At 38.9% G+C, this 15,014-nt stretch overlaps 1 protein-coding gene across 2 annotated transcripts in view; it reads left to right on the forward strand.

Moving 5' to 3' along the window:
* SHQ1 (SHQ1, H/ACA ribonucleoprotein assembly factor) overlaps window positions 1-14,528 on the forward strand; it is a 46,051-nt gene extending 31,523 nt beyond the window's left edge. For both annotated transcript variants that reach the window (XM_065845644.2, XM_071813220.1), the window contains exon 12: window positions 13,083-14,528. In XM_065845644.2, coding sequence (XP_065701716.1) covers window positions 13,083-13,731 — 649 coding nt within the window. In that variant the 3' untranslated portion in view covers window positions 13,732-14,528. The remainder of the gene's footprint in view (window positions 1-13,082) is intronic.
* The last annotated feature ends 486 nt before the right edge of the window (window positions 14,529-15,014 follow it).

Here is a 15,014-nt window from a genome sequence, read left to right on the forward strand (position 1 = left end):
TTGCTATTAGCGTATGCTTTTAGTGTGCGTTCTGATGTGGCCAGTTATGTTATTTATCAGATAGTGTAGCAACCGTATTTCCACCATTGCAAAATCACTTATTTGGATCTAGTTTGTAGTTAGAGGATTATATTTTTCACTACACTTCTTTAATAGTGTTGTCATTGTGGATATGCTAAACCCACTTAATTCCCTGTCCCCCACCCCCTGCAAAACAACACAACTGTTGGATTTTTGAAGACTATTGTTTCTGTTGCTCTTTTAGCTTAATAAGGGCCATACAGGTACAAAGGGTAAACCAAACAGTCTTGGTGCTGCTTGTGCTCACACCTTGTCCCTGAACACAGTCAGAAAGCTGTGCCTTATCTGGTTACGTAGGCTTTACCCTTAGTGTCCTATGATGACTTGCTGTAGTAGCTCATGACTACAATCCCTAATTATTGTAATTCCTTCTTAGCAGGCTTTACAAGCTGGCATGACTACTGCTGGCAGCTAGTTCAGCGTGCAGCACTACATTTGCTTGCTGCTTTGAGTAATCATGCTGCATTAGATTTGCTTTTCATTCACTTCTCTGGTGGCCTGTGGTGGTGTATTAACTTTCAGATGTCCCAGCTGGTTTTCAAGCTTTTACCAATAATGGGAGTGCCCACTTCACATGGTCTCTTTGAGGTTCATTTTATGCATATTTCAGTTTACATACCACCAACCGCAGGAGATACTAATATGTCAGTGTTCTAGAAAATACTGGAAAACAAGAAAAAAAAGAAAGCTGGAAACATGCAGATTTTTGTTGCTTTATAAAGTTATGGCCATCCATTGTTTTCAGAGTCTTTGTCTGAGTACTGTCCAATATCTATAACAATCTATCCAAAAAAGTGTCTCTTTTCAGATAAAAAAAAAATGTTGTGACGTTATTTATTCATAGGTAGGAAATGTATTGCACTAGCTGACCCAGACTGACAATATGTGCTTATTTGAATAACGTGTATTTTAATACAATCAGGTATAAAATGGTACATTCGCACCTGAATCTGGTAGAGAACCCAGAATTATTTGTTTCCATCCCAAGTCATCTGCTCTTAATTCTTAGATCACAGTTCTTTGATTTTAAAAATAGTAACTAATAATTTGCAAGCACATTATGTTTCTCTTTTCACTGTTTTGATGCATGTTTTTAATACAGTTTCTTTTTGTTTACTGCCATCTTGAGCTGCCATGTCTCTCATTAAATGCTGCATCTTATTTAAGGACTGAGCTGTCACTTCTATTTGTCTGTAAAGCAGTAGATGCACATAGAACACTTTGTAAATAACAATACCGAAGTCATGTAATACACTGACTGAAGAGCCTTAAAGCAAAACACTGTTTGCCCTGAAGGATGGAAAAGGTGATAGTCAGGTGGATATAATACCTGAAATTCCCCTTTATATATGTTTTAGCAAGCCCTGTAAAACATGGATTTTTAACAAGGGTTTAATCTCTCTTCCCAGCTGCTAGCTGCAGTTCTCTTTGATGTTTTTCCTCTCCTCTCCTTTTCTGTTTTTTTTTTTCTGTTTATTCCGTCATTTTTCTATAGCTCATTTTCCTTCAGGCTGTGTCTGAATGCACCTTGCTGTGGGTAGAGAAGGCAAAGAAGAAAGCCATTTTTTTTTTTTTTTTTCCCCCTCAGGCTACCGCTTTGATTTTCCAAAGTTGTTGGGAGGCAGTTCCTATCTGCCGACGGAAGGGTCAGCGATCTGTGCCGTGTCTCTTCAGTCAGCACGTCTCTGCTGACTCTTCCACAGTTTTGCCGAGGGGAAGGATGAGCTTGTGGAGTTGTTGCTTTCCCAGGCAGGTGGAGTGTGCAGCTGTGATCAAAGTGGGGAGCCAGTCTCGTTTTGTTTGCAAGCTTGTTGGTAGCTAGCTTAGTCTCTTCCACCTGCCCCTTGCAGTGATTGCGCCGTAAATCTCAAGACAAAACAGAGGTAGAATGAGAGAGAAAAAATGTCGAATGAGAGGGTGATTTAGTCTGTAGTCTAAAGCCCAATCCCCACTATTCCCTGGGACTCCTTCTTGCAAGAACTGGACAGTGTGGTGTGGCATGTGCGGCCTGCAAGGTTCCCTGTTGCAGATCTGCAGCCAGTTCAGCAGAGTGTGGTGGTATTATTATTATTATTCATAAGAGGAATGATCATGCTCTAGAGCATCTGATACGAGGTGCTTTACAAACATAACAGGTTAGAGGGGGGAGAAGGTGGGAGCAGGCCGTTCAGTTTAGGCTCTTGCAAAAATGTTTTCCTGCCAGGAATTTGTAAGATGCTCAGATTCTGTGTCTTCTTAGGTTGAGACCATGTGAGTTGAGTACGAACTGTGAGCAGGAAGGCTACAGGTGATGTTTTCCCTTCTGGTGTTATGGGTGTGAGTCAGAAGCAACAGAGCAGTGTCAGACTTAAAACTCTGATTGACCTCACTAGGACTTTTGTTGTTTGATGGATGAATTCCGTTGTAAAGGGTTAGGATTGTGTTGGATTAATGTGTTTGGAATTGTGTTTTTAAGCCTGTCCGTTGTCATTGTTGTTCTTGTTGGTTTTGTAATACATTACCAGCATATTCTGCACTACTTTGTGTATCTTTCATTCCCATATTTTAGTACAAATGGTATAATTTACAGTGTTAGGAGTGCTGTCCCCTGAATCACCAGGGGAGATGGTGAAGATCAAGTTCTAGGTAATGAGTTGAGAAATTTGAGGGAGACGGGGCTAATGGGGAACAATTGTCAGTGTTCCATTTGTGTAATGCAGCCAATACTTACTATCACATTATAAAATCTGTTCATTCCTCTGTGTCTGTTTTGTGGTGAGTTATCTATTCGTCTTTCATTATTTGTATTTATCATATATAACTTTGGAAGCTGTGCCATTGTTAGATGTTTGGGCTGGCTGCAACTTACTGAAGCTATTTTGGCAACACTGAGCTGCTTCTAAGCTGAGCTGAAGTATTGTTAAAACATAAATACTCTTCAGTTTCTTTTTATAGTCCAATATTAATTCTAAGTCTGTTTTCTCTTATGCATATTTTCGTAGTATCTTCTACATAAGTAAGCTGTACTTAATTTATTTTGTAATCCATGATATATTTGATTTCAACTTATCAAAAAGACCAAGTAATGAAAGTAAGATGTTATATGGGAAAGCTGCTTTTTTTTTTTTTTTTTTAATATTTATAAACGTGAAGTTCAGCTCATGCAGTATTTAGATTCATTATGAAAGAAGCACTGTGGAATTTCAGAATAAATATGGAGAGAAAGTCACTTGAAATATTCAGACTTATTAACATAAAAGAAGTCCCTTAAGCTGAAACAATGGCGCTATGTTTTATATTTGATTTATGGCTAACAAACTGTAATAACTTAAGCTATGTTGATAGCAGTTCATGTTTACAAGACTGCAAGTTGGATTGCAGTAGATCACTCTCTTAAGTTTCAGAATTCATGTAATGCACTTTGAAAGCCAGAATTTCAAGATGAAAGTGTTTTATGTTGCCCTGAAACCCTTTGGATTCTTCCACATCAGCCATCGTTTCATGGTTCAGGACTTCCTGTCACCTGAAGATAAGTGGTGGGTTTCTCTTGTCACAAGTAGTCTCTTTCTGCTGGATTTCTGCTCTTCAAGTCCTGCCAGTTTAAAGTGATGGCATCTTGCTTACAGGGAGGTTGTATTTTCCAGGCTTCTTTTTGAACCCAGTGCTCCTTTTTTGTAGTGTGGTTTTCCTATATTTCCTATATAAAAATTTGGTCTGCAGTGGAATGCTTTTCCAATCTTCACTTTGTCTGATGTCTACAAGGGAGGGAAGAGAAAAAAGATTGTATAAACTTCTTACAAACCCAGCCCTTGTGCCTGAGTCTTTTCACTGCATCCTTTGACACCTCCACGTGTGGGAGCTGCTCTCAGCATGGATCAGCTGCTTGGGACAAACAAGCCGTGAACTCCAACCAAGCTGATGCACGGGAGTTGTGTTTGCTGGCCCTTTCTCATGAGGGTCATTATTTATACCTCTGCTTATTTTCATTAAATACATACGAGTTTGAAGATCTTTTTTAAACACCAGTTGCTCTTAAATGTGATTGAAGTTGCCTGATGTTTCCACGAGCTGTTAGAAAGGGAATATTTAACAGTAAGCAAAGGTGTGGACAGTGTAACCGCGTACACCTATGAGATCTAGGCTAAAAATCAGAAGCCATCCTCTTGAGAAATGGAAAGAATGAATTCTTACCTGCAGTCACATAAAATATATTGAACAGACTGAGCACATTCTATTTTAGCAGCCAGCAGTTGTAAGGAAGTGTAGATATTAAGCAGTCCTTAGTGCTGTGTTGTGGAGATGGCTTGTTTCTTTCCTCTGAAGACTGGTTAATCTAGTACTAAATCATGTGAACAAATGTTTCATTGTTTCTGTTGTGTTTACACTCATCTGTCTTTCTTTTGCTGAAGATAATGTAGAAGATTAGTTAAAGTTTAGGTCAATTTTTACCTGAGTCCTGAAGAAAATGGTCCTGTTTCTCCTTCGTTAACACATTAAATTCAGCTTTGTTATATTATCTCCTGAACTCGTTGATCAGAGCTAATGAGATTTTAATGGAGTTATTTATTGGTTCTGCCTCTTGCTATATACATGTATAATAAACTAAGCGCACAAAACTGTTGGATGGTGCTGTATGTGCTTATCTCTCTGGCTGTTAATTGTACTACCTATTCTGTGATTCTTTCGAATCTCAGAAGCCAAGTAGGGTTATGATGAGTTAACCAGCTAATAGAAGCTGGAAAGTGGTTTAGTAAATGTTGTGTATTCATCTTTCTTTTTAACAGATACAATAAGGAATTTTGTGGATAGAGGTGCCACTTTTGAAAGGAGATGTAAAATAGGCTTTAGACTTTCTTTATCACTAGGAATCGATGGTATTTTCTGAATGACAGGCTTTTGTTTCTATGAAAGGGTTGCACTGTGATTCGGGTGCTGTGTTTATTTTCTGTTCTACTTCGTACCTTAAACTTCATGGCAGTATTGTTACGCTCTAAGTTTTAGCCCTATTTCCCTGTGAAGAATAGTTGTGATCTCAGAGCTGGATGAGATAAGATTTGTGCATAGTTTCCCTAAGCTTGTGGGGAATTGGGTAAAGGTGTGTACAAGGTACTTTACAAGCAAGTTATGTTGGTGGTTGTAATCTGTCAAACAACAGTGTGTACAGATAGACAAAGTGGTTGTCACTGTCAACAATTACCAAGACTATGGGCTTTCTGCAATGAATTTCTTTCAGAACTTCATTTTTGTTCAGTGATTCTGAGCTTGCTTTTTCAAAACTCTTTCACTCTGGTTGGAGGTCACTGACTAGTGTGTAACTTGAGACATTCATTAGGACTAACCTTGAAAGTGAAATAAAAATGGTGAAATATGGTAACTCATATAAAACACTTGCTAAAAGGTGTAATTGTCTCTTATCTCCAGGCAGATTGTGAGGCTTATGTTCTTTTGTAACCCATGACTTTTAAAGACTAGTTTCAGCAAATTGATGGTGTGTTTAGTGTGATGAGTTTCGTATTATTGCAGCTTAATGTCCATTTGTAAGGATTCTTTTCCTGCACTGGAGGAGTTTTTTGTTATCTAATCTCTTTGTTCAACCAGTTATGCTTTTTTCCTGCATGTTGACTTTAGATGCTTCTACATTAATGAAGTCTGCTTTTGCATTGAATGCCATCGTTATCACTTGTATGTTTTACTAGTCAGGACTGATCAAACCTATACTCGTTTCGTGTCTTGAATATTTTATTAAAATCAAATTGTCTTTCAATTCTGTATTATAAGAATTAAGTCATTGTATTTTTTTTCTTTCTGGCTCTTTGAAATTGCATGTCAAATGTGGAGGGATGTTTGACTTTGTTAGTTGCGTTTCTGAAGGAAGCATGCTGCTCTTGGTCTAAAGCCCTGAGATTTAAATTATATTACAGTAATTCAAGAGTATGTGTCTCTCCCTCACTTTATTCTCCGCTCGTGGGTGTCAGAATATGCTGTTCCAGTGACTTATGGTGTTGCCGAAGAGGGTGAGCTCAATTACCAGTTTCAGGAGACTTTTCCCATAGATCACCAGTTTGGTTGCTCTAGCCAGCTATGCAGGACTTGATAGAAGCTTACATCTGAATTTTAGATTGAAGAACTATTTATTTTCTTCTCAAGTATATACAAGAATAGTTGGATGCTTTGTCAGCTGTGTCATTCTTCTATGAGCTTACTTTCTTATTTTTTTATGTCATGTTTGGCTGTAACTTGATGAGTCTTCTGCTTCAAGGGAGCTTAAGCAGTAGACTCACTGCCGTAGGGATGTTAATTTTCATCAAGATCAGGACAGACTCTTCCTCTGGGAAGTTAACATTGGCATTATCAAGGGACTGAATGCTGAACAATGTCTCTTCATACCCTTGGTTCTGGACAGATAAGGCCCAAGCCTTATCCAGTGATGGATGGAGTCCAGCAAGAACCACTCTGGGCAGGGGAAGAATAGGGTGGTCTGCAGGGTTGGGAGTGTCAGGCCCTTTTGCAGGTGCCCTTGTGTTCACCAGAGACAGTCAATGCAGAAACATCAGTTCCCTTCTGTTGCAGCCTGTCCTCAACCGGTCTTGTGGCAAGGCAGAGAATTGCATTATCCCGTATAGTTTAACTGGCATTTCAGTGTCTTGCAGATACTAAATTTACACATCCTCTGTATCTGAACTGCTGAGGCTCTACTTTGGGATGATATCTGGTGATGTCTGAGATAATATTAACTCTAGAATTGTCTCAGCACTTACGACGCCTCCGGCTAAAAGAATAATTGTGGGAAATTGTAAGCAGTGGTGCCAGGTATGTAATTTGGAACACATTGAAGTGGTATGTGTTGTATTGCTTGTTATCTTATCTGTTATATCTAATAAAGAGAGTGTCTGTGAAGCTTTTATAAGTCTGAATTTTGCCAGGCCTTGTTGGGAAAGGTAGTTCAAATAAAGACTGATGCTTTCTCCTTAAACTTGGTTGTTTCTCATACACTAAACGTATAAAGTTAAGGCAGCTGGGAATACCTTGTGGTCCAGCAGACAGCCTTTTGCTTAATGCGGCAGCTTTGTTACTAGATGGATCCTATGTGTCCAGAGCTCCTGCTGAGTGGAGATAAGTTAAATAACCACCCATTTGATATTTGTCAGGCCTGCTGACTGGTGCAGAGTGCTGGGGGTTTGTGTCTGAATGCATCTCAAGGAACTGTAGGCCCACTGGGGGATGGCTGCCTGGCAATGAGACAGGTCCGTTTTCATATTGGGTGGAACCTACGACACTGCAAAGGCACGTCTGCACTTGAAGTATCTCCTGTTTCTTTCAGACTAATTATCTTTAAGCCTTACAGGCAAGATAAACAAATGTGGAGTGTTCTACATGTGAGACAGGGCTTGTCAGCCCTGTAGAGCAAAGTTAGGGCACTGCTATCATGGAGGACTGATTCCCATTGTGATACAGTGAATAGGCCCTCACCACATTTGTACAACGTAACGTAACAAGGCTTTAGTTGGTTCCAGGATTAGTTGGATTCCAGCTTGGTTCCGAGACCAGTTAGGTCACATTCACACACTAGGCTGGTGACCAAAGCTGTGGTTTTGATACACCAGTTCCCATGCTTTGGTGCTTTTGTGTTGTGCTTGCGCAAGAATAGTTCCCTCTGCCATGACAGCACTTGTGCCCTGTGCGCTGACTTGGTTGTGATTGAGCCAGGGTAGAGAATAAGAAAATTCTGTTGCCCTGGAGTTGTATTTTGCTGTCTCTTACACCTAGTTTACAGTGTGTACTTCAGAAAAGTAGATGTTTGTGTATGTTTATGAAATGCAAAGCCAATTTTATGAAGCAAAAGGAATCATCCTTCTATTGTTTACAAAAACAAAAGCAAGCTATAGCTTGTGCTTGTACAAGAAAAGTTACTTTTCATTCCATAGTGAAATGTTACTGACTCCTGCTTCAAAAGAGTCCGCTGTCAATGTGACTATTTACTGCCACGTTTGCAAATACCCTGCGCAGTGTTTTAGATACATAACTCCCATGCTGTGATCGAGTGTGCAATGCCACCCATCCTACAGAATGAGGAGCAGAATGCTGATTTTTGTATTTGCAAGTTCTCTTGATGGTGGGGTGTGGTGTGTGTTTTGTTTCTTTTTTTAATGTAACTAAACTTCCAAAGCAAGATAACTATATGTAAGGTTGTTTTTATCAGTCAGATAGAAGACCTGGCTCATTAACACTCTTTCTTTAAACCTTTCCTGTTTCTGACTGATGGGTACAGTGTACAGAAGCGTCATTACTTATTTTTATTTTAACACTTGGGCAAAATTAGAGGATTTTGTGGCTGGGTTTATCCCCTAAGTCCTGCATTTATTTTTCACTTTCTGTGGCTGGGTTGACTTTTGTCTTTCCTTCCATCTTATGTTAAATCTTCCTTGGAAACAATCAATCCCTAATTTATGTATTCTGTGAGACTTTGTTCTCATAGCACTGTTCTGGATATAACAGCTCTCTCGACTCATCAGATCCTCGCACCCTCTTTACTCCATAGGACAGAAAGTAGAACCGGAGCCCACAGGAGCATCAGTCTTTGCCTGAGAAGTTGTGTCCTGCTCCCCTCATGCAGCTGCTGCTGTCTCAGCGCCGCACTCAGTCCGCAGCACGGGCACTTCTCTTTGTGCTGCCACAGGTGGCTGTGCTGGAAACCTATAATGATTTCCTTTTTTTGTTGCCATAATCATCTTTTTACCCCTTGTTTTATCCATCTCCCTTTACTTGCTAAACATCCTTTGATTCTTTGTTCTTTTTACCTCAGTTTTACTCTTTTATAATCTGAGATCTGGCACATGAAGAAACTGTCCTGCTGCCTAGAAAAGGATTGCAGTTCTGTCTCCTGTCTTGAAATTGTAATTCCAGATGACATGGACAAGACCTGAGATGCCTCTGTTATCTGTTCCTCAAAGCTATACATTAAACAAAACAGGCATCTGATCAGTTTAACCTGTAATTAAACATTTTCCTTAAGCAACTGACATCTTGATAACTAATAATTATAATGTGTAGCACCTTTAAAGTCTGTTATGCATGTTTATGTAAGAACACTATTACCATAATAATAAGATATCATTACTGCAAATGTGCATACTAAATGAGCATGTCTTAGAGTAATCATGTGATTCTATTAATCATACTTGAAAAATTATAGTATTTGCTCTCTACTCTCTAGAACACTTCTCAAAAGGTTTTGGAAACAGCAAGACCTGTTTACTACAAGTCTAATACATGATATCTCATTTCTAGTGTCTCTCATTTTTGTTTCCTGATTTGTTGCTTATCTGTCATCTGGGGAAGTCAGAGACCCTCAGTCTCCCATTGAAAGCATTTCCATATTTTGATTTTTATGCTATTTGCCTTGTTTTTTGTCCAGGGAATGCTGCCACCTTTTCTTAGGGCTGATGTGAAATGCACTCCTGAAACTCAGCTCTCCTTGAAATTAGATAATTGTCTTAATCAAGATGGACTGATAGCTAATTGTAATTGTGTTAGTCCCCTGCACAGGGGGAGAAAAAAAACCCAGGCTGTTCAAGTGCTCTTTTTTCTTTTAATAGAAGATTGGAAAGTTGGCGAGAGGAGTTTTCTGTTTTTATATATAAATTTTGTTAAGAGTATGACAGAGTTTGTCTCATATAGAAAGTTGAGCTCTGTAGACTGTCCATATTTTTTTTCTGGAAGAGTTTTGTGAAAGTTTGGAATAAACTTTTAGCCTACTAAGAAATATGAGCAACTGAAGAGACTTTTCCATACTGTTTATATGCAACTAAGAGCTAAAAAAAAAAAAAAGTAAAATCTTATATTTTTCAGTGATTTGTTAGAAGACTTGTGGTTGGTGTAAGGTGATCTTTGGGGCACTGCTGGTGCAGAGAGAAAGAAGGTGGTGCGGGTCTGCGTGAAGTCTGCACGCCTTCCCCGTCCTGGACCTGAACAGAGCTGGTTACTGTGACACACATCGCGTGTGGTGTTGGTGTGACCATGACACGAGAGAGCTCAAGTACAGAAGTTGCAGAGATTAAGAGGATAGATGGGATTGTTGGCCTTTTGCAGGCATTTACCTCATTCAAGCAGTGTGTCCATTTGTGCTGTTGTTAGAAGGGAAGAGCAGGCTGTTTAATCAATGCCTTTTTTTGACCTATAATCGTTTGTAAAGATAAAAAGCATGTCCTCTCTCAGTAGTTCTATCAAAGCTTTTTAGAAAAAGGACTAAACATGGAGCTTGAAGGCATAGTTGTTTTATGAAATCAGTTATTGTTGTTATTTTGTACTGTATGTTGATCACTCAGAGGGAATTAACCCCCAGGTTTCAGACTAAGAATGCTTTTTGCAGTTTTACAGTTGTGTGGTGGGACGGATGTTTCTCTGTAGCTGTCAGGCATCACTCTTGTCATTCATCCTCTTTGAACTCATTGATAAAAATGCATTTGTGTGCTGAGTGACCAAACGCTGCTTTACAGAGGCCATTTTTTGTTTGTCAGTAGTACCACATCTAATTTACTAACATAATGCGTGTTGAGTCAAATGAGTATATCGCTGTGTATTTTCTTCCTTACCGCTCAGTGTGACGGATGCACTCATCTGTGACAGTTGGCATTAAGTAGTCTGGAGCACAGTGAAGTATTTATTAATGCCAAAATGTGTTTGATGCCATACATCTCCTTAACACTTGATTCAGTTATGTGACATGTTTCTATATCTAACATGTTAACTGCATTGTAAGAGAGTAGTAAAAGAGGAGGGGAGAATTTTAAGGGAGTGATTTCAAAGACTGAGAGTATCTAGCAGGAAAAACATGCATGAAAAATCAAAACAGCAAAAATAGGGAAAAAAACAAGAAATGCATACAGGATTGGGAAGTGAAGTGACAGACATGAGGGGAAAGATGTGAGGACAAGTAGGACTTTCAAAATTGATTTTCTATCTATAATGGCAGTAGTAAAACAGGTAGGTGAGACTGAGGTACCTGAAGATATATCACCAGAGAAAATTGTGCCTACAGTTAGTTGCTCATGGCTGTCAATTAAATTAAAAGGAACTACATATAAAATGGGTACAAAACAGTGTTCTCATTCACAGTGGACGTTTAGCTTTTGGAGCTCATTGTATTCTTGTGGACAGTCAGGCAATAGGACAGGAAAAAGGATTGGACCTTCATATTGTTAACAGTTCTTCCAGGGGAAGGGAAGTGTGCACAGACGGACGTATGTACGGTTGGAAGGAAGGAAAGAGACTGTTTCAAAAGCAAAGCAAAATGCTTTCTGAAAAGAATATAAACTCTTGTGACTTGGGGTATAAACCAGCTTCTCACCAATGTGTTCAGGAAGCAGATTTCTCTGCAAGCCAGTTATTCTGTTATCACCTACCTGCAAAGCTTCATGAACCTTTCTATGTGTCGCTTGGCTGCTTTTTCTTTATTTTAACCTATGGAGCAGGGAGAATGCTTTCTTTGTTCCCAATTAGGTTGGCTATTTCTCAAATCTTCCTAACTTTTCAAGAAAAATTCAAGTTCTTGACAAAAATAAACTGAAAATATATCATCAAAGAGAAAAAAATGGAAAAGTGTTAGGTAAACAGCTTTTTCAAATTTGGTACGTGTGTTTATATTGGAGGCTGCTAGGATAAGGTTGTGATTGAATTCTTAGCTTTAGATTTAAAAATTCGAGGACTATAAGTTGTTCTCTGTTGCTTCGGTTATTTCTGGGAAACACTTACTACTTAGTTTTCTAGTCTTTGAGTTGAGCTAAGGAAGTTTAATATGTTTTATTCCAAGTTCAGCTTTTAAATGTTGCAATGTCTCTATAAAATGTATAAGAAGCTGCATTGAATTCCCCTTCCCCCACTTTTAAATACAATTCCTTTAGGAGGAAAAAGAAAAACCACATGAAGTGTCTATGTTATACTGAGTAATTATGCCCCCCGGGAATGAGAATATAAAGATCTTTAAAATCGTTCAACTGAGAGAACAAGCACTTTAACTTGTGCCTCGCAGGAGTCGTGTATTACATGATGAGCTGCTCGCGCGGTGTCGGAGCGCAGTGCCTGGCAGGTTCGCGGCGCTGGCAGAGGAAATGAAACCCCGTCAGTTACTGCAGGATTTATAGCAGACCTGCTGCTGCAGGAAGTGGTGAAAAGTTGATTGATAGTCTGAGGCAAAACTCTACAGCAAGAAACAGGATGTGTGTTTGTTATTTTATACCCATTTTCCTCTCTGCCCCCCGCCCCTCCATTTCAAGGCACTCTTTGACTTTTTGTTTTCTGTTTATAAATCCATGATGCACTTTTCTGGTAAAGCATGTGCTGACTTCAAAACATCTGAGGAAATGGCAATGGCTGTACCAAAGATTTGAGGCTGATGTAGCATGCCCGCTCTATTAGAGGTGTTTATCTAAATGAACCTGATATTTTCATTGAATTATATTTCAGCTGAGTTACAAATGAAAGATGTAAAGCACATCTACAGACAGAGTATTGAACTTGTGCTATTGTGTGCCTAAAGCTAGCTGTGACAGGAGGAGAATGTGCCACTAAAATGGACCTGATCAGCTACGCTCTACTGCTTCATCTGCATTTAACAGACATATCTGGAAGGGCAGTAAAACAAAGTGATTCTGCTGCATGTGAACTTAATGTAGCAGACCACATACTGCAGAATTCACTGCTAAAGACAGCAATCCTGAAAAGGTTTGTTCTGAAATCCATTTTGCCCTACTGTGCAGTGCTGAAACATCAAATCTTTTCTGAATGGGTCACCAAGGACTTGCAGTACGATATTGTCTAGCCTTGTGGGAAAAGTTACCCAAAGTAATAGTAATTATGAATACTGTTGATTGTTCCTGCAGGATCATCTACTTTTACAGTCATATCTGAAGAAAGTTGTTTGCGAAGCAAGCAAAGAGTATAAATGTTTAAGATTTGTTTTCTTGTTATCAAATGGGAAAGTTCTCTTTGTGAAGTTAAATAACATATCTTGTTCTTTTTTAAAGGTCAAAAAAGTTGGCTGCACTTGCTGAATCCTTGCAGAAAACCACCCTTACTAAGTCCCACATAGGATTTGAACTAGAAGAGCTGGAAGCAGCAGCGGTGCTGGTGCAAGAGGAAGAGCGTGTGTTAGAAGCTGCTGGCACAGTTTCCAAGCAACAGCTGCCGTCCTCTGAGTCGGAGACAAGTGACTCTGAAGAATCAAGCTGTACTTCATCATCTGAGACAGAAGGCTCTGATTCAGACGAGCCAGAGTCCTCAGCTAGTGAAGATGGGAAAATAAATTCTCTACAAGGCACGCGTCTAGAGGAGAGGACAGCTCCACTTATTGACTGTAATGGATTAAGGCAGGGCACAAACACTTCGACGTTTGAGGTTAGTGGTGAAAAACCAAATATTTCTTTGCAATCTACATCTGTTCCTGGAAAACTGATAGAAGAATTAGAAAAACAAATGCACACTGCAATTAGACTTTCAGAACGGCCTGAAGGATTGGCTACTGCAAGCTGTGTTTTACAGGAGCAAGAAGAAAATGGTGTATCTGAGCTGGACAGATTTTCAAAGGATGCTACTGGGAAAGGAAATTTCTTGGAGGTGTCTTCAAAGACAAACCCATTGCTTTTTCTTGGCAGCACAAATGAAGATGGAGACTAAAGGACTGTGCTAGAACATGGTGTGACCCACTAGCAACACAGCTCGTGGCTGTAAGAAGGTGTCCAAGGCTGGCCTGAGCTACAGAAATAAGTTGATATTTTTCTTCTTTGTTGTATTGACAGTTTGGAGGACAAAACTGCTTTGAAAAGGATTTATATGACTGTATGATAGTTAGATTTTTATTTTTCTTCTCTGGTTCAAAGTCTCAGAATTAATGGGGGAATGTGTAATTTCAGTAAACTTCTAGAAACAGTTTTCATTAAGCTTATTTGGTAGTAGAATGATGTCCTAAACAAATACGACTGAAATGAGCTGTAGCATCCTTTTAGTTATCTTCATCTGTTGGGATTGACTTGAGAGATATCCTTATTATGTTTGCATAAACTTGTTTATGACATTTTGCTGCATTTTTTAATTTTAAAAGGCTTTATAACTAAGCACTTCAAAATAATGGCTATAACTTTAAAAGTCTAAATAGTGCTGACAAATTATTTTAAAATATATAAATATTTTATATTTTTGTACAAAATAAAAGGAATTTCTTTATCATCAGTGCAAGGCAGAAGGGTTATAGCTTATATTTCTGTAGTTCTTACCTGTTTCATCGTTTTTTTCATGTGTTCTTTTGTGGTGTTTTTGAAATGGTTCCACATGTGGATACTACTGTTGATCTTTAAAGAACAGAAATCCTAATTATTTCTTTTTTTTTTTCTGTATATCCTCTTAATGTCACCACAGTAATGTGCTGTGATTACTTTTCAACCTTTTTTCTATTAAAAAGTGTATAAAAATCCTAAGCTTAAAGAATTCTTCTTCACCAGCGCTACACCCTGCTGGAAATCAGCAGCCTCACTCTGTTCCTGTGCTGACTCCTGTTCAGTAAGAACTGCAGCCCTGATCTGCCTGTATTTTTTATGTTCTTAAATACCTACTGGTTGCTTAATCAGCCTCTGTGTTCTGTTCCCCAGGGGAGGAACCTTTCCCATCTTGCATGTCAGTGAGCACTTATTCTTCTAAATGCTAGCAATAAAATCTACACTGTAGCTGAAATTATTCAGCATATGTCTGAGGGGAAAAAATGTGCTTAAGGGAAAAAAGAAAAGTAACCTGCATCCTTCTCTTCTACACGTATGAACTCTGAAACTCCCTTCAGCTGAACATGGGCTGGAGAAAGCTGCATTAGAATGAGCTAGGAAATACACACTGTGGAAAATGATAGGTATTTGTAATATCCCATGTCTTTGGCTCTTTTTTTTTTTTTTGCGTTTATTGTTTCTTCTCCC

This window comes from Patagioenas fasciata, chromosome 10 (assembly GCF_037038585.1).
Source record: "Patagioenas fasciata isolate bPatFas1 chromosome 10, bPatFas1.hap1, whole genome shotgun sequence".
In the NCBI taxonomy this organism is placed as follows: Eukaryota; Metazoa; Chordata; class Aves; order Columbiformes; family Columbidae; genus Patagioenas; species Patagioenas fasciata.